Below are 17,312 nucleotides of genomic sequence, written 5' to 3' on the forward strand. Positions count from 1 at the left end.
TTGATGGGTAATAAATAGGCCCTGACTACCGTCGGGTACTACCGAATACCCTTGGAACTTGTAACCAGCACCATTGTTGGTTTCTACTCCTCTCTATCTCTGGGACAGCCTTGTATAATTGCCATTACTATGCATCTCCAGACCGCCCTTGCCGTTCTGGCTTCTGCTGCTCACCTTGCCTCTGCAGCTCCAGCTGCTGAGAGCATCAAGCAGAATTCTCCTCTGAGGCTCATCAAGACTTCTGAAGAAGATCCCGGTCGATGGGTGACTGAAGAAGAGAAGGCAAAGTTGGTGCTCGGCTCCAAGCGCATCAACTTCATCGACATCACCGACATCCAGGTACGAGAAACACCGCCCACATCCGAGAGGCTTGAATTGACCCTGGTAGGATGAGGCTGTTCTTTCCGTTCTCTCGACGCCTCCTTCGGAATCTTCCCTCGAGGCCCGTCAAGTCAGGTACCCGACGACTTTGACGCACGTCGCTGAAGCCAATGCCTTGATTGCCGGAGTGTCTAACACTAGGCCTCAGAGCTGGCTCCAGACTTTGACCAAGTAAGACCATGACTTCATTGTCCGCGTGCTTTGATCCAGTCCATTGTTACTCACACACCAAAGCTTCCAAAACCGCCACTACCAGTCGACATACGGCACCCAAGCGAGCACTTGGCTCTTCAACCAGGTCACAACGGTTGCGGCCGCGAACCCAGCTATCACTATTCGTCGCTTTACGCACAGCTTCAACCAGCCATCGATCATTGCCCGTATCCCGGGCACCAGCCCCAACCTCGGTAAGTGATTCGATTGCATGATTTAACACAAGCACTTACATTCTGTAGTGATCGTTGGCGCGCACTACGACTCGACTGCTGGGTCCAGCACTGCCCGTGCCCCTGGAGCCGATGACAACGGCACCGGTAGCGTCAACACCCTTGAGGCGCTTCGCATCCTTGCCAACTCCGGCTTCAAGCCCAAGAATACCCTCGAGTTCCACTGGTACGGTGGTGAGGAGGGTGGTCTTCTCGGATCGCAAGCAGTCTTCCGCAACTACGCCTCCACCGGCGCCACCGTCTTGGCCATGCTCAACCAGGACATGACCGGCTACTCGCCCGGTGGCCGCCCTGTCGTCTTCAGCGATTACGTCGATGCCTCGTTGAGCTCCTATGTTACCCTCATCGCCCGCCAGTATACTGGCCTGACTACTGGTACCTCTCGCTGCGGCTACGGCTGCTCTGACCACGCCAGCGCTCGTGCTGCCGGTTTCCGTAAGTTCGATGTGTTCTGATCCAGGAATATTGATTCTGACGCTTTGCAGCCGCTGCTTTCGTCGCTTCGGAGCCTTTCGCCTCCTCCAACCCCAACATCCACTCTTCGCGCGATGTGAGTCCCCGATCTGTCCACTAACCCTTCCTTCTACCTGGATACTAATGCTTTACACAGACCTATGCCAGTATCCAGTGGGCCTCCGTCCTTCGCCACTCCAAGTTCACCGTCGGTTTCCTCGTTGAGGCCTCATACCTTTGAACGGGATATGGACTGGACCTGGTCGTTGAAAACATGGATGTTGTCGTTCGACCTGTAGATTTACTCGCTCTCTCCATCATGGAGGTAAATTTGAGGTAGAGTCAAACGAGAACTTTTGCACTACCACAAAATCTTACAAAACCTCGTTCAAGTCGTACCACGTTCTTGACAGCCCGTTGTGTCCCATGGTGTGCTCGGCCTCCCCTTGTAGGATCGTGGCAAGACACCGAAGATCAGATGAACCGTCAGGTCCCATATTGGCTGGAAAATCAGGCAATACGTCGCACAGCGCTTGGTTCGGGAGATACTAAGTCCTGATAAGACGGACTCCACTTATGCTATCTCGCAACTGACGACCCTGGCACAGAGGACTCTGCGTTCTCCCTTTACAATAGAGAGAACCAACGTTCTACTCATGGACGTTTACTAGACCCATTCACGCACCCACCCTAAGGCGTGTCCCATAACACCAATGACCGTGAGGCCAGATGCCTGTACGGGAACAGGCAAAACGCAAAACATACAACACCGGGGATTCGCTGGTGGTCACCCACCCAACTACTAGTCCGGCCCTTACTGGTTTATCGCTGGGAGAGCGGACGGGATCCCGAGTTTTCCAGTAGGTATGGTCGTATGTGCTAGGGTCGGGTCGAAAAGATGTTCAAGAGGGGTCAAATTAACTCACTCTACGGGGCATTATGATGACTCTGGTGCCGAATTTGCATGATAAAGCAACAAGCATAAAAAGCATTGGCATGGGGCCAAGTCTTCCGGCAGCTTCATCTTATACGCTAGGGTTATTATAGGCGTGGCTAGGTTGGGCTGAGTACAGTATCCGAAGGATGTTCCTGGCAAGTTGTAGTTTATTGTGGTTCTGCCCCTGGCCCCATCAACTGTCTTAGTTCACGGAAGCTTGCGAAAGATCCTGAATGATGTTACCGCCGTCAAACAATCCACCATTTGCTGAAATAGCTCGGCACAGAGACTTTCCACGTTCGATAATGTTGGCATCACATTCCAAGTTCGATTGCTCGACACAGCTTAAAGATCCGCCACCTGACTACGAGTTAGCCGCATGTTGCTACCATATTTCTCGCACCATTTGACTGAAAATCATTGCCACCGGGCACGCAACGACCGGTAGCGCCAGACTGACTGGTGCAGGTGTCCTGCTTCAAGCTGGCGTTGGCAACACAGCAAGCGCCAGAGGGAATAGGCCGATTAGCATTCTGCCGTTGCATGAGAGCACCGCCAGATACGTTGATGTCAGCTACACGAGCACAGGCCACAGTGGCCAAGCCTAGAAGAGTGGTGGCGAGAGAGAAGCGCATTTTCAGAATGAACCGGGAGTGTGTAATGTCTCAAAAAACGAGTCTGATAAGATGAGGAAGGCTGACAAAAATGCTCAAAATACCGACCAGCGGAAGACGAAGAGAATGCGGTACAGACGAGTGAAGAAGGAGCTACGGTATGGATTTATTGAGTTGCGGCGAGCAGATCGAGTATTTATCCTGAATCGAAAGCCGGTATCCCCAACTTTGTCATCGTAGTTGCGTGTCAGTGAGCTGACAAGAGGGGCCAGCCGATTGAGTATCAGAATGAGACGAGACGAACGCGGGTTGGGTCACCAGACTGGACGCAAGGGGTTGGTCCCATGCGTCACGTTCGAGTGTCAAAAGTCGAAACACCCCCATGAAGATCCATTTTGAGACACTCCCAGGCGATGACAACATGGAGTTAGGAGCCATTTACGGCCGACAACGCAATGCAGAGACGTTTCCGGTTGGTCTGGTCCTTTTTTTGGATGACAATGTTGGGTTGAGGTCAAACACCCGCTGCAAAGGCACTACGCCAATGTCCCCAAGCGTCTCCTCTTTGGAGCAAAAGAACGCATGATGAAATGCTCCCACAGCTTCAAGGCATTGTTTTCGGCAGTTCTTCGTAGCATAGTTATACCAGGAAGCCAGGTGAGAAGCTGGACTTCACGCAACAGATCCCAACCCCGAGTCAACTTCTTTCTCCTAACAACGATCGGCAAGAATCCTTGACAGCTAATATCGTGCCTCAACTCAAGAACAGCTCCGAGTTAAGTGACAGTCCTCGGTGTCCTTGTGAGAAAGAAAGGCTTAAGAACAGCTCCGAGTTAAGTGACAGTCCTCGGTGTCCTTGTGAGAAAGAAAGGCTTAAGAACAGCTCCGAGTTAAGTGACAGTCCTCGGTGTCCCTATAAGAAAGAAAGGCTTAAGAACAGCTCCGAGTTAAGTGACAGTCCTCGGTGTCCTTGTGAGAAAGAAAGGCTTAAGAACAGCTCCGAGTTAAGTGACAGTCCCCGGTGTCCCTATAAGAAAGAAAGGCTTAATATTATTGATCTGTTTTTGTGAGAGAACCGCCACCTGTTCGTGAGGATCACACACAGACAGCCGTATTTTGACTCCTCGGGGTTTGTGTCTGATTGACCACTTGATAACATCCTATGAAGGGTCACAAGATTCAATACATGCTCCGATCATGGTCAGGGGTGCAAATCATCCTCCTGAGATGATAGTCAGCCTTCATATGAGAGCGACTCTAGATGGACATGTGGTGACAAGATGTCTTTAAGAGATACGTGTGTCATTCTGAGCCTGATTGCCATTCCAAGTTTGAGTAAACCGTCTTGGTACAGTTTATGGGGATCGAAAGCTAGATCATCTTGCCTACCTAGCGTCGTTGCCGCTAACAAAAAAAAGCCGTAACAAAGCGTAGTAATTGTTTTTCACATGGGAACCTTTGATGTTAAGCTGTGTTGCGATTCATGATGAGAAAGACAGAGCCCAGACACCCATTCTTCTGTGGCCGTGTTTGAAAAACGTAGTTGTGGACTACTACTCTATGTGATCGGTCGGCGAAGATATACTAATCTGCGAGGCCCTCCAAACTTGGTCCTGGTGTGTTGAAGAAGTCTCGCTACAAGGGAAAAAAATAAACATTGTTCTCGTCAAGTTCTACTGATGGGTAGAATAATTGATGCTTTCTGTCACACTGTGGCTCATTGAGTCTCCTGCGAATTAGTCTCTCGCAATGCTCGGCAACGTTTCTGGCTTTCTACGATCAGTCCGCTGCTGGTCTCGTGGTTTGCATGGGTCCTGACAACAGGACACGAGCTAGGATCGCCAATAATGGATATAAGTACTTTTGCTTCCCACATCGGTCAAGTCAAGCACAAATGATCCCGATAAAGCTTTTCATGATGCGCTGTGGCTATGAAGTTATTCTACATGTCGCGCATGCCCTGCTTGTTTGTCGAGGAAGTGCCTGCATTAGGAGTGCAAGTGTCATCGGATCATCGTCAGCTTCTCAAGTAGGGGCTCGGCACAACAATGCGAGGCGATCTTGTCAGGCTCATGAAGGCTTCCTCTAGCGACATGACATGCTTTCGGGCAGGCAAGCGAACCAAGCGCTCGTTGGACTGCCAACACGGACCTTCCATGCCAAAAGCGTTCACATACTGGCCAGCAGCAGCCAACAGGTCAACGACGCTGGTTACGCTGCTGCTCAGGGCCGCGCCGCCGCCGGAAGATCACTGCGCCCGTACCACCAAGTACTCTGTGCGAAAAGGCAGTGTGGAGTGGACAGCGGCCAGCTCACACAAAGACTCACACACACCAGAGTCCATACCACGCACGAGCTGAGCACCCTGAGCTTGAGCACCCCGACTTGCCCCCGAGTATACTGAGCCCGAACACCTGAACACCCTGAGGCCCGAGCTGCTCAGCATCATCCCCCGTTCCCCGCTCCATCATGTCGTCAGAACGATCACGCTCCGCTGTCCATGTCATCACAATCACAGAAATGCCCGGAATGGTGAGGTGCAGGCTGTGGTGATCTTGTTTGAATCCAGGCATCACAGCCGGCGTCTCCCCTCCCCCTATTTGACCGTTAAATGGGCCGCGCAAGCCGCAACCCCCGCCAGCCCCAGGCCGAGACCTGTGGTGGCTGCACGAGGAAGTACATGTACATGTAGGCCATCCCGATGTGGCACCGTTTTGAACTGTGGCTGGTGACGTCGCTGGGGGGCGCATCGCTCCGCTTTCACGACTGGCGTTCTCCTTTTCACCGTCAACCCCTGCGCCCTGCCCTATGCACCCCCCCGGTCATGTTGGAGGCTGGACTCGGACTTCGGTCTTGGAGTCGTGTTGTCTGTCCCCATTCCCGGACCAATTGCTCCAGTGCAATCTCTAGGTCGCCATCGCATTGTTGTTCTGTCGTCTGATCCGTCCCACCTCCCATCCGTCTTGGGCTTCTGTGAGGCGCCTCTGTGCCATAGCTTCAGGTGGCCCCTTTTCCTGGATGCTTCGCTCTGTGCCAGGACGCCTATTCTAACCTTGAGCTTGGCTCGATGCTTGACTATTGTCGTTGAACGGTCGAATACCACCTCACCACGCTGACACCGGCTCGCGAGTCAGTCCCAGCCCTGCGAGCAACGTCGAGAGAAGCTCACCCAAGCCCAATACCACAGCCTGTTATGATCACTTTCCCTTCCCGCCCCCCATCACCCGAACCCTGGTGCAACACCAGATCGAATCGCACAGGTCTCCTGTCCCCGCCCGAGGCGATAAGGAGCAGACACGGTGACATCCCGTCCCAGCTCCAGGCTCCCCCCCTGTGCCCACCCGCTGTCAAGCCCCCTTCAGGTGCTCCCCCAAATTCGCAAAGTGCAAGAAAAACCTGTTTTTTTGTCTGCCCACCCCCGATGTGATCGAATGCGGCTCCCGACGACTGCGTAACCTCGCCCCAGAGTTCCAGACCTGCCTGCCGGGGACGACGGCTCTACCAGTGGGTACTCCGACCGTGAGGTAACCGCCGGCGATCACCATTCACAGCAGTGCAGCAGTCCCCTTCGTCACGGCGATTGGGCTCACAGGAGAATGCCAACGGATTGGGCAGATTCTCTCTCTCTCTCTCTCTCACCCGACACGGCGCAAGCCACGCCGTCAAGCACGAAAATGCACGTCTCGACCGGTGGCGCTCGTCACGAGGGGTGAATAGCGGAACCTTGCATTTTTTTTAAGTGTTTTATTTTCTTTCTGTCGGCTCTTTCGCTCCCCCTTCCAAAAGTCACAAATGGATGATGAAGAGGAACCAGGGGCCGCGTCTTCCATAATCGGTGAAGTACTATTACACAAACTGATGCGTTCCGACTTGCCTCTTTCCCTTGATCGGAGCAAATCATGTATGACGAGAGACCGCTTTGAAATAATAAGAATGAGAAAAAGATAACCATCGAAGAAACGATCCGTCGCGATTCGGGTACAAATGAAATTCGTAATGCGCCTTGTTTTTCGGTCCGGTGGGGGGGAAGGGGCGTTTCGTAGACTCGTGGCTAACCACTACTAATCCATGTCGCTGTCCTCGGTCAGTGTTCATTGTTCCTTTTCACGTGGGGTGATGGTAATAGAAATCTTTCTAGACACAGGGTAAAAGGGGTGAGACAGAGCTAAAGGGGAACGCCGCCGACGGGCGTATGACGCTTGCCAATCCCGCCCGCGCTGCCTTGATGTCGCGCATCGTTCGACAGGCGACGGCGCCCAGCTCTGACAGGCGGTGAAGTCCGACCGCTCTGCCCTCCCCTGGGAATTCGGACGAAGGGCGGCCGCTAAGATTTAGCTGACGCCACGCTCTGACAGTGACGCGCGAGTCGGGACCCGGCCGCGTGGGCGATTTAGGTCCAAGACCAGGCCCAGCGAGCGAGTCCTCTACTCAGTGTACTGGCGCGCCGAAGGCGAATGTGCCCCAGCTGGCGTGGCAGGCAGGGAATCGCAAGGAAATAACGGAAAGAAAAGAAGAAGAAGAAGAAAAACGGGGGATAGGGGGTGCTCACAGCAAAGCCAGCGTCAGATCACCGTGGATCCGCGCCTTGAGCTCAATCTGAATCTCGAGGTTGAGGTCTAGCCTCAGCTTGAGGGGGTCCTTGCCGCCGCCGCCACCGCCCTGCTGCTGCTGCATCTGCTGTTGTTGCATCTGCTGCTGCTGCATCATCTGCTGCTGGCGGTACGCGTCCTCGCCGCCCTGGTTGCGGCCGCGGCGCGACATTTGCTTGTTCTTCGCGTCCCGGTCGCCATTCATCCACGACGGCTGCGAGCGGCCCTTGGATGGCCTCTGTGCAGTGCGACCCTTGGGCTTCTCCTCCTCCTCTTCCTCCTCTTCGGACTCGGACTCGGAGTAGTCGTCAGAGTCAGAGTAGTCGTCAGAACCCGATTCGTCTTCCGAGTAGTCGTCCGAGTCCTCTTCAGACTCCGACTCGGGCTCGGGCTCGGGCTGCTTCTTCTTGCTCTTCTTGGGCGCCTCCTTCTTCTCCTTCTTGGGCTTGGTCTCGGGCGCGGCCTTCTCGGCATCGTCCTCAACCTCTTGTACCCTGTCCTCAGGCTTGATGTCTTCAGCCTTGTCCTTGGCCTCCTCTGCCTTGTCCTCAGGCTTCGCCTCATCCTTGGCGGCGTCAACCTTGTCCTCAGGCTTGGTCTCCTCGGCCTTCTTCTCAGCCTCCTCGACAGGCTTGTCGTCCTTCGCCTCGTCGACCTTCTTCTCGGCCTCCTCGGGCTTAGCTGCCTCAGGCATGGCCTCTTCAGGCTTGGCCTCTTCGGGCTTGGCCTCCTCAGCTGCCGGCGCGGGCTCGGCCGGCTTGTCGTCCTTCTTCTCAACGGGGCTGGCCTGCTTCTTCTGCGCATCGGGCTTCTTCCTTCCCGCCTGGCCTTGCGCCTGCTTCGGCGCCTTCTGGGCCTCGGGCTTGTTCTCGCCGGCCGCGCCGGGCTGTTGCTGGTCCTGCCAATGGTCAGCAACCCCTTTGCGATACTATCGAACACCTGTCCGAGCTTACCTTAGTGTCCATTGCGATGTGTGATGAGGCGAGGGGGTCGACTACGTGTGTGACGAGGTGCTGCAGTGCTCTAGTGTAAGACGTATGTGAAAGTCCAGAACAATGGGCAGGCTGGCAACATATGAGAAGCCGTGGTGTGAAGAACCCTTAAATCAGATCCCCAAAAACGTATTGATCCACGTCTCTCGAGAACAAGGCACTGCGACAAGCAGGAAAACACGATTCTGGCTATCCGTGACGCAATATGGGATGGCTAGACGTGGGCGTTTCGCAGGCATGTTGTTTCCTGTTCACTCCATTCTGTGATATCACTTGATACCAGCACCCCCCGCCGGACTGGAAAACGCCCAGTCTGTAAACAGGTTTCGGGGACGGAAAGGGGGGGGAAGGGGGGTCGACGAAGACATGCAGGGTCTTGACAGCTCCGGCCGAGAAGGTCAGGGTGACGTCTTGCACGTCGAGCTCTCGAACGAGATATTGTGAAGCAACTCTTCTGGTGTAAGCGGGATGACGTCGGAGTCAGGGTCATATCCTTGTAGGACGAAGGATGGGTGGTGGTCTGGCCTCGAGCGAGCCGTCGAGAAGGGGGTGGAGGGGGTAGGGTGTGGGTAGTTCGGGCAACCATGCCGGGACAGGGATGATAGTCCAGCAACTTGCTGGCATCCGGCTCGCGGATACGGCGAACCCATATTTCTCTACGGCTCTCGAAAGTAGTCTGACTGAGTGGCTGGCTTCTGCCACGGACCAGAAATTCAGGCTTGTGCACTCGCACCAGAGAAGCAACGTTCGACACAGGCCAGTGCAGCCATGGACATCATCGCGCTCCTCGCCATCGCCGCCATCCCCACAGTCATCGGCACCGGCCAGGCCATCTCGGCCCAAAAGAGAGAAAACGAAGCACAGAAGGAGAAGGTCAAGTTCGGTATCGGCGCCGACTTGACCATAGATGGCCACATGGAGGAAGCCAGCGGCGTCTTGATCGACGGCCAGGTACGGCAAACCCCCGATATTAAATGCCATCGAAGACGAACGATTGACGAGAGATCGTGACAGATGTTCCTGGATCATAGCAAAAGTCCCGTCAAGGGCTTCCCCTTTTCGGGTTGGTACTTCATGTATCCTGGCGAGGAGCAGCACATGGGTCTCGTCTCCATGACTTCAAACGACCCTCCCGCCATGGGCTGGATCTTTGTCGACGCGGACACGCGAGCCGTGCGATTTGGCGGTAGAAAGGATACCGTCGATCACGTTGTTGGCCCCTGGCACTGGACGCCAAACGAGAAGTACGTCTCTCTCAGAGGAAGTGGTGACGGGTTTGCCGCAGTCAGAGCAGACGAGGAGGGCTCACGATGGGCCGTATACTGGGACCCTGACGGTTCACTCGCCCAGCAGACGCCTGCTGACCGTTATGTCCCAATAGGACTGAAGCGGCAGTTGGCACTTGGCATAAACAGCCAGTATGTAAGGGACTGACGGCCTAGAATGCGAAGCAGCAAGAAAAGCAGGGCATGCCGGGGCGAGAGGGAGGGGGGTGTGCAGAGTACAACGGTCTCCGACGACCTTCAGGGCATGGCGTTATTGGGAATTAGGGTGTTTTGGTTTCTGGGGAGAGACAGGGTATCGACAGTCGTCGTGTCCACGTTGCCATAGCTTGTTTGATGGCCCGAATAGACCAAGTCAAGCGTCATGGGCTCCATTAAAAGACCTCTGAGTTAATGTGCTTGACCCTGGAGTAGGCAGACATGGTGCAGCAGATGTAAGAGGAAGGGTAAAGGTGCATGAGAGGGAGGTGAGACAGACCTTCCGTTCGACGCCAACTACCCTTCATTGGTGAGGAGAGGCGTTGATCCATAGACCCCCCAAACCACTCCACAGACATGTCCACACCTCTTCCGCCCCTCCCCCTGTTACCTGCCCCATCATCCTAATTTGGGGCGCTCTCGACGTCATACGGGGCTGGGATGTCAAGAGATTGTGACGAAATCCCGAGTGACATGAGGAAGGGAAGCAGGAATTCAGGGTCCAACATGATCTCATCCAGGAGGAGGGGCGCACCCATCCTGTTTTGTCCCATGTCTGAGGGTTGAGTATATGACTTGCGCTCCCCGTTGTAGTATCAGAGGGCTTGAGATCGAGAAGAAACCAACTTACCATCAAAAATCACCCGTTCAACGTTCTTGAATTACCAATCTCACCCGCAAGTCTCCCATCACCACTACGACACAACAGCCACAATGTCGTCCCGAAGCAGAGATACCAAGTACGCCTCTGAGGAAGAGGGCAGCGAGGAGGCGCCTCGCCAGCGCCGCTCACGCAAGGACAAGACCAAGTCGAAGCGCAAGAGCAAGCGCAGCGAATCTGAGCAAGGCGGCGGCGGTCCCCTTGGTGGACTTGGCGGCCTCGGTGGCCTTGATGGCGCCGGCGACACAGTATCGGGCCTCGCCAACGGCGCGACAGGTGCCCTCGGCGGCATCGCCGGAGGTGCTCTGGGCGGCGGCGGCGGTGGCGGCGGCGACAAGAGCGACACGCTGCGGTTGCGTCTTGATCTGAACCTCGACATTGAGATTACGCTGAAGGCGCGAATTCACGGTGATCTGGAGCTTGCTCTCCTGTAAGTTTTCCCCACGGACCTCTTCCCCCCCAGGCGTTTCTTACCCTTAGAACCCCTACCTGTTCCCCTTGCTTTTGATCTGCCACCCACCCACCCTTCGTCATACGTACCCCATCTCCCAGTTACCGGCCATGTTCTTACCAGGTTTCTTCGCAAAAGGACGGGCTAGCTGTTCAAGCATCCACATCAAAAACGGTTCAGATGGGCTAATTCGGCTTTTTCCTTCTTTTTCAGGAACTAAGAGAGGCGTTTGGATCAGCACGCTTCGCTGCAATGAGCATGAGAAACTGGTTTTATGCATCGAAACGGCGGGGTTGTATTTGTTTTGGCTTACTTGGGGATTTGACTTTCATTTGTGTCTTTTAACATGATCAAACACTTTTTTTGCTTTGATCAAACGGAAGCGGGAAATACGTACAGTCATGTGCGATACGATACACCACCAATTCAGGCGGGCTCTCAATGAACGATGCTCTGGAAAATACAAATAACCGTAAATAACGGTTGCTTCAAAAGAGAACTGCAGTCGATCGAGATGATGTCGTGGTGTGTGGTGCTCGTGGGGCTAGTGTACAAGGATGTTGCTCGCGGGTGTCATTCCGACCCGTTTATTTGACGAGGGTCAGAGGACGGTTATTTGTTCGGCCCTTGTTGGTTATTTGCTCTGCCTAACAGGGGCAAAGCCACATTAGACAGGGGGCAAGCCACAGACACAGCTCCACTACTAAAATTAGCTGTGGCTGCTATGTACCTATCCTCGTCTCTTGTACCTTTGAGTCGCTCGAATAGCGAAGCACGCGACGCGCTGAGGCCTCCCTCCTGAATGCTATCTACCTCCTGCTCGAGGATTCCTCGCCACGGGCAGTTGATTTTGGAGGAAGGCGATGCTCGGTAGCGGCCTCGGTGCCGGTGAGTTTATCTGAGAGTCTATCGGTAAACGAGGTATCGGAGGGGCTTCTTTTGACGATAAAATAAGGCGTTAGCGATATCTGGAGGGCTTAAAGTAGGCGTATTTAGTGGTAGTGGTGGTGTTGTTGTTGTTGTTGTTATTGTTAAGTTCGAGGGTATTGATAATGTGGTGGAAGATAGGGTAAGTGTAGAGCCTTAGGTGGCTGCCTTAGGGGGCTGCCTTAGGGGGCTGCCTTAGGGGGCTGCCTGCGTTGCTTTGTCAGCTACCTTAGTCATAGCTCGGAATTAATCGCGAGACTCGAGTGTACAAGAGACGAGCAGAGGTACATAGTTGCCACAGCTAATTTTAGTGGTGGCGCTGTGTTTGTGGCTTCCCCCCTGTCTTTTGTGGCTTTCCCCCTGTTGGGCCGAACAAATAGTCAACAAGGGCCGAGCAAATAGTCGTCCTCTATTTGGTGAATCCAGATTCCCACTTCTGATGCGACTTGGAGCCAGATTCTGAGTTCTTCACATCGGTGACCCTGCACACAATCATTCCTTGGAAGGGAGAAATGCGACGGCGGTGATGGACGCGACACCATCCGCGCCGGCGCCACCATGCACAGCGTCTTCGCACTGCAGGTTTTCCGCAGACACGATGGCACAGTCCACGAGCTGCTTGGCGGCGACGGCAGAATCGCGCGTTTTGATAGCAACGGCCCCTCATGGCATTACCTCGATTCGCACCCGCCAACAATAGCGTTCAATGATGTATCCTCAGTCCTTGTCGGTTGATTTACCGTCTCCCTCTCAGGGTATTTCCGCCCGACGTAACAAAGATTGCCCAGTCAAAAAGCATCTCGAGGTCTTGTTGCCAGCACAATCTATTACACGATTTCGGCTGTTAGCTGTGGGCGCTGAATATCCCGAGCCTTAAGCTTATGGTGTGGTTGTACGCATAAAATCACCTCGCCGCCCTTACTATTTGCCGAAACTCACTCACCCTTGCAAAAGGTGATGGCACTTTTGCAATAACATTGCTTCGAAGACCCGTCTGGCGCCAAATATCCCGGAGAAAACCGTCTTCAACATGGATTCGGCCTGAAATACCAAACTCTCTTTGCAATAGAGTCCTCTGGTAAAGGAAGGAAAACCCAACTTGCTTCTATTTTGGTACCAATATTCGACATACATGTAAACAAGTCCACACAATAAGGCGCTCCAGAGACTATCTGGCATCGGCATCGTGGCGGCAGTCGATCTCGTTCACGGATGTACAGGACGGTGCCAGGTATGACCATCTTCAGCAAGCCCTTCGGCTATGGCCGTTCTTGAATATCGACCTTGAATTTGACTCGGCCCCCATTTACGTCGGGCTTCCCAGGCCAGGGCCCAAGACCCTGCTAAGACGACCTTGGAGGACGAGCTCTGGGGCCAGCCATGATAGAAATGCGGCGGAGCACAGCGAGGCATGACCGACGTCAGGCGACTTTGCCAGGGAGGAGCAGCATCCCGGAGCAACTCCTTCTACACAACCACCGATACATGACACGCTCACTCAAGACCCACAGAAAGACACATGTCGGCTAGCAATGTTCAAAGCTCGCCTCATGGATGCTCGTTCCTACAGTGAAACCCTAAAAAGAACGTTCCTTTGGCCCCTGGGCGCCTATACAAGGCTTTGGAGTTGTAGGTGGCGTTTACTCGCACGCACCATTCTTGCTGCTCATTTTGCATGGACAAGATAGCCCATGAAGTTCAATGGAATGGATACGCATCCCAACTCGGCCGTGTTTGATGTCCTTTCCGAAATCCCAACGTCTGAGCTGGAGACCTCAGGGCAGGGAAAGAGGCTGCCTAGAATACGCGACGGTGACCAAGCGGTAGTAGCGGGGCAACTAAAAAGAAGGGGTCCAGTTGGCGGGAGCTTCACAAGGTGTTTCAATTTGGCTGCAGCCCTGCGGGGCAGCACCGTCGGTACAACAGCTGCGCAGAATTGAGGCCCCCCCTCGTCCCTCGTGGGCCCCTGTGCGTGTCGCCCAAGGGCCCTGGTAAGACCTACCATGTTGAGCGAAGACAGACGCGCCATACCGAAGTAGCCGGGCCAAGGGGGAACGTGCGAAGCAGGGATTGAGATAGAGGCCAGCCTGGGGCGGAATGTACTGCCATGGAGGCTTTTTTCCCCCGAATCCTGCCGGATGGTTCTTGGTGTTTTTTTTTTCTCATTATTATTTCCCACCTGGGCAATTGTTTTGGGGGGGGGGGGGAGGGGGTTTACGCAAGGATCATGAGCTTGGGTCGCATCGTTTCAGCAGACGCTGTCTCTCCTACGCCCTTTTTCTGGCAGGGAGCCCGTCATGCATGGCAGGTCACATCGAAAAGGGACACAGTCGCCTGGTGGAATGAAGTCCTGAAAACCCTCTGATGAATGCCACGATATAGCGACCTTGGTGCTCTTGAGGTCCGGTCCCCGCCCCCTGGACGATGTAGAACCAATAGAGTGGTGCACGTGTAGTGCCAAAACGATGCCGAAGTGCCAGCCCGCCTAACGCCATCGCTATGCCGAAAATCATAATAAGTCCCCCAATTTCCCTTGTTCCGCCCCCTTGAAATAACTACGAGTCGCTCGCGAGCGCTACGTGTCGTACGCATGTCATTTTCGACACCTCCACTGCCGCCTTCTCGTTCCTCCTTTCCCGTGTTGCTGCGCTCTACGGCATGTCCTACGTGGCCGAGGCGGCAGCAGGAACGGGAACGGGAACGGGAACGGGTAACAACAGCCCCTGGGCGTTGTCATGGCGGGGGTTGGCTTGCTAGGGCTGACATTGGTCTGATGCCCCGACGGGCAGAGCCGCAGGTGCGTCTGGTGACGCGTCAGTGACGCCCACAGAGACGACGCCCCGCGGCAGGTCTGCGGCGGAGGGTTCCTCCTCGGGCCCCTCGGCAGGGCCGCCCGTCTTGAACGGTGCCGCCTGTTCCAGGGCCTGGGCCGCGGGTCCCGCGCTGTCTGTGGGCGCGGTGCCCTCGGCTTCTACTTGAGGACCGTCGGCCTCGGCGTCGGCCTGGGACGTGAGAAGGCTGCGCGCATCGACGCAGTCGTAGAAGAGCATGAAGACGCCGCCCTGGGAGAGGACGTGCTCCTCGTCTACCTTGCGGACCGTCTCGTCGCTGAGGCGCCACCAGTCCATCTCGACCTCTTCGTCCTGCACAGCGGCCTCCGCGTCTTCTGCTTCCGCCTTCGCCTCCTGGGTCCCGGCCTGCTCGACGGCTAGGGGTTTGAGCTCCATGCCGCCGCCACCGGCCGTCGCCTGCAGGTCGTCGGCGTCCATATCCTTTGTCGGCGCGACTTGCGTCGGCGGGGAGGTGCGCGGAAACTTGCGGTAGCAAATGTAGTGGCCGTTCTCGTGCCTGCCAAAATGCGTGACCACGGCCTGCAGCTCGTACAGGGGACCCGTGATCTTGGACTGGCCCTTGTCACCGGCGACCATGGAGCTGCGCGGGTTGAGCAGCCACTCCTCCTCGTCCGGGCGCGCAGGCTTGACTTTGGGCAGCCCGCGGCCAGTGCCACCACCGGTGCTGGCCTCTTCGTCCGGCGTGACGCGCGCGTAGGTCCCCGCGCTGCCGAGGCACCACGGTCCTAGGTCCAGCGTGGGTGGAAACCGGACGGCGGCGCCGTTCTTCCACATGTGACCCGTGTTCTCGTCAAAGGCGGAGCGGTTCATGTGTATCGCCAGGCTCTGCGGCGGGCGCGCGATGACGGTCTGCTTCGTCTTGGTCGAGGTGACCTTGTGGGATGCCGAGACTTTGCACTTCTCCGTGATGGTCTTGTCTTCGAAGTCGTCATCCTCAAACGCCTCCTCAACGGCGGCGAGGCGGGATCGGGGCATCTCGCTGCCCGTTCCGGGGTTACGCTCGATGAGGATGTTGAGGAGCTTGCGCACCTTGAGAAGGGTGCACTTGCCGCACTCGACACCTTCGATGGATTCGATGTTGGCGTACGCGTCGAGGAGTTCGTAGAGGTCGTGCTCGGCCGAGTTGAGGCCCAGGCTGAGGGTCAGACAGTTGAAGGGGATCATGGCGAGGCCGTCCGAGTGGCCGCACTGCACGCAGGCGACCCTCTGTGCGACGAGGCCTTCGAGGGGGTTCCTGGCGAGCTTGGCAGCCGAGCTTGCCCTCGACAGGGTGGAAACGCTCTGGTAGCCGCTGTCGTCGCTGTGCTGGCTCAAATTGGTATCGTCCGGGGCGCTGGCTGTGGTGGGTGCCGCTGCGGCCGTTGCGCTGGTGTCGAGCGACGGCAAGCTGTTTTTACGCATCCCGGCCTTGGCAATCTCCTTGTCAATCTCGTCCAGCAGCTTGGAGAAGTATTCCTGCGCATCCTGCTGCTGCCAGGTGCTCATGTTCTTCAGGGAACTGGGCGTCCACAGCGTTCGCCCATTGTTCTCGACGCTGTTGAGGTCTGCAATCAAGCCACGCAGCGTGACGGTGGCGTCATAGCGCCTGCGGTCGAGGTCGGCGTCGCGAAGCTGCTCGGAGAGGTACCGCGGCAGGGGCTTCAGCGAGGCGAGCCCCTGGAGGATGCTGTTCTGGTAACACGAGTTGTCGAGGTTGCCGAGGCCCGGCGGGCTCTCCGAGTCGCCCTTGAAGGCCATCATGGCGCCCGACATGGAGGTGAGGCCACGCTGGCCGGCTTGCGAGACGGTGTTCATGATGCCGCCGCCGCCGCCGGCTCTGTCCATGCCGAGAATCTTTTGCATCATGTCGCTCTTCACGGCATGCGTGCGCGCAGGGCCCTGCAGCATCGGGCGCGGGGCCAGCGGCGGGCGCAGCCAGTTCTCGAGGGCGTAGAGCAGCCGGTAGGGCAGGACGTGGACAAGGGCGTCCCACAGGGCGCCACCTCGAAGGGAGGTGGTGAGGAGGACGGTGGTGACGAAGAGGGCGGCGAGGGAGAGGAGGAAAGTCGGTTCGTAGATTCTGTCTCTAATGGTATCGAGCGTATAGGGCGATCGGAGGGCATCGGGGTTCTGGTTGAGGTAGCTCGGATGGGATCGTTGGGAATTCATGCTGGAGGTGTTTCGTGGCGATGCGACACGTGAAAGCCCGTCGCAGATGGGATGCAAAGAGAGGTGCAAGGGCGTCGTTGTTTTGACGACGTTTAGCTGAATGAAAAAGAGACATGAAATTCCATGCTGAGAATGGGACAGGCCGGTACTGGTACCGTACGAACCGGGGTGGTAGGCGAAGCTGGGGAGGATGTCGAGAGGCGAGGGGGATGGGAAATGCAGAGCAGTCAGAGATGCAGTTCGTTGTGAAAGGGCCAGCACAGGCAAGAGGGCAGGCAACCTCGAGCGGGAGCACCGTAGACCTGACCCCCCTCAGACCTGACCCCCCCCTCTATTTCTTGCGTCCTTGCCTGCCTTGGGGATGCATTTGTGGTGCGTGA

General features: G+C 55.9%; 6 protein-coding genes across 6 annotated transcripts; 3 read left to right on the forward strand and 3 right to left on the reverse strand.

Annotated features, from left to right (window-relative positions):
- Nucleotides 1–129: 129 nt before the first annotated feature.
- D7B24_003956 (uncharacterized protein) lies at nt 130–1,521 on the forward strand (the record flags this gene model as incomplete). The annotated part of the gene is made up of 6 exons (XM_028638138.1): nt 130–339; nt 389–552; nt 616–788; nt 837–1,262; nt 1,313–1,377; nt 1,438–1,521. 6 exons carry the CDS (start codon nt 130–132, stop codon nt 1,519–1,521), a joined length of 1,122 nt encoding a protein of 373 aa, XP_028497025.1.
- Nucleotides 1,522–2,588: 1,067 nt separating this feature from the next.
- On the reverse strand, nt 2,589–2,852 carry D7B24_003957 (uncharacterized protein; the record flags this gene model as incomplete). The annotated part of the gene is made up of 1 exon (XM_028638139.1): nt 2,589–2,852. One exon carries the CDS (start codon nt 2,850–2,852, stop codon nt 2,589–2,591), a length of 264 nt encoding a protein of 87 aa, XP_028497026.1.
- Nucleotides 2,853–7,376: 4,524 nt separating this feature from the next.
- On the reverse strand, nt 7,377–8,385 carry D7B24_003958 (uncharacterized protein; the record flags this gene model as incomplete). Its single annotated transcript, XM_028638140.1, has 2 exons — nt 7,377–8,318; nt 8,374–8,385. The coding sequence occupies 2 exons, from the start codon at nt 8,383–8,385 to the stop codon at nt 7,377–7,379; spliced, it is 954 nt and encodes a 317-aa protein (XP_028497027.1).
- A 795-nt stretch (nt 8,386–9,180) lies between these two features.
- Nucleotides 9,181–9,846, forward strand: D7B24_003959 (uncharacterized protein; the record flags this gene model as incomplete). The annotated part of the gene is made up of 2 exons (XM_028638141.1): nt 9,181–9,363; nt 9,427–9,846. 2 exons carry the CDS (start codon nt 9,181–9,183, stop codon nt 9,844–9,846), a joined length of 603 nt encoding a protein of 200 aa, XP_028497028.1.
- A 761-nt stretch (nt 9,847–10,607) lies between these two features.
- Nucleotides 10,608–11,153, forward strand: D7B24_003960 (uncharacterized protein; the record flags this gene model as incomplete). The annotated part of the gene is made up of 2 exons (XM_028638142.1): nt 10,608–10,984; nt 11,129–11,153. The coding sequence occupies 2 exons, from the start codon at nt 10,608–10,610 to the stop codon at nt 11,151–11,153; spliced, it is 402 nt and encodes a 133-aa protein (XP_028497029.1).
- Nucleotides 11,154–14,685: 3,532 nt separating this feature from the next.
- Nucleotides 14,686–16,932, reverse strand: D7B24_003961 (uncharacterized protein; the record flags this gene model as incomplete). The annotated part of the gene is made up of 1 exon (XM_028638143.1): nt 14,686–16,932. The coding sequence occupies one exon, from the start codon at nt 16,930–16,932 to the stop codon at nt 14,686–14,688; it is 2,247 nt and encodes a 748-aa protein (XP_028497030.1).
- Nucleotides 16,933–17,312: the final 380 nt, after the last annotated feature.

This window comes from Verticillium nonalfalfae (assembly GCF_003724135.2).
Source record: "Verticillium nonalfalfae strain VnAa140/NRRL 66861 chromosome Unknown scaffold_22, whole genome shotgun sequence".
Lineage (NCBI taxonomy): Eukaryota > Fungi > Ascomycota > Sordariomycetes > Glomerellales > Plectosphaerellaceae > Verticillium > Verticillium nonalfalfae.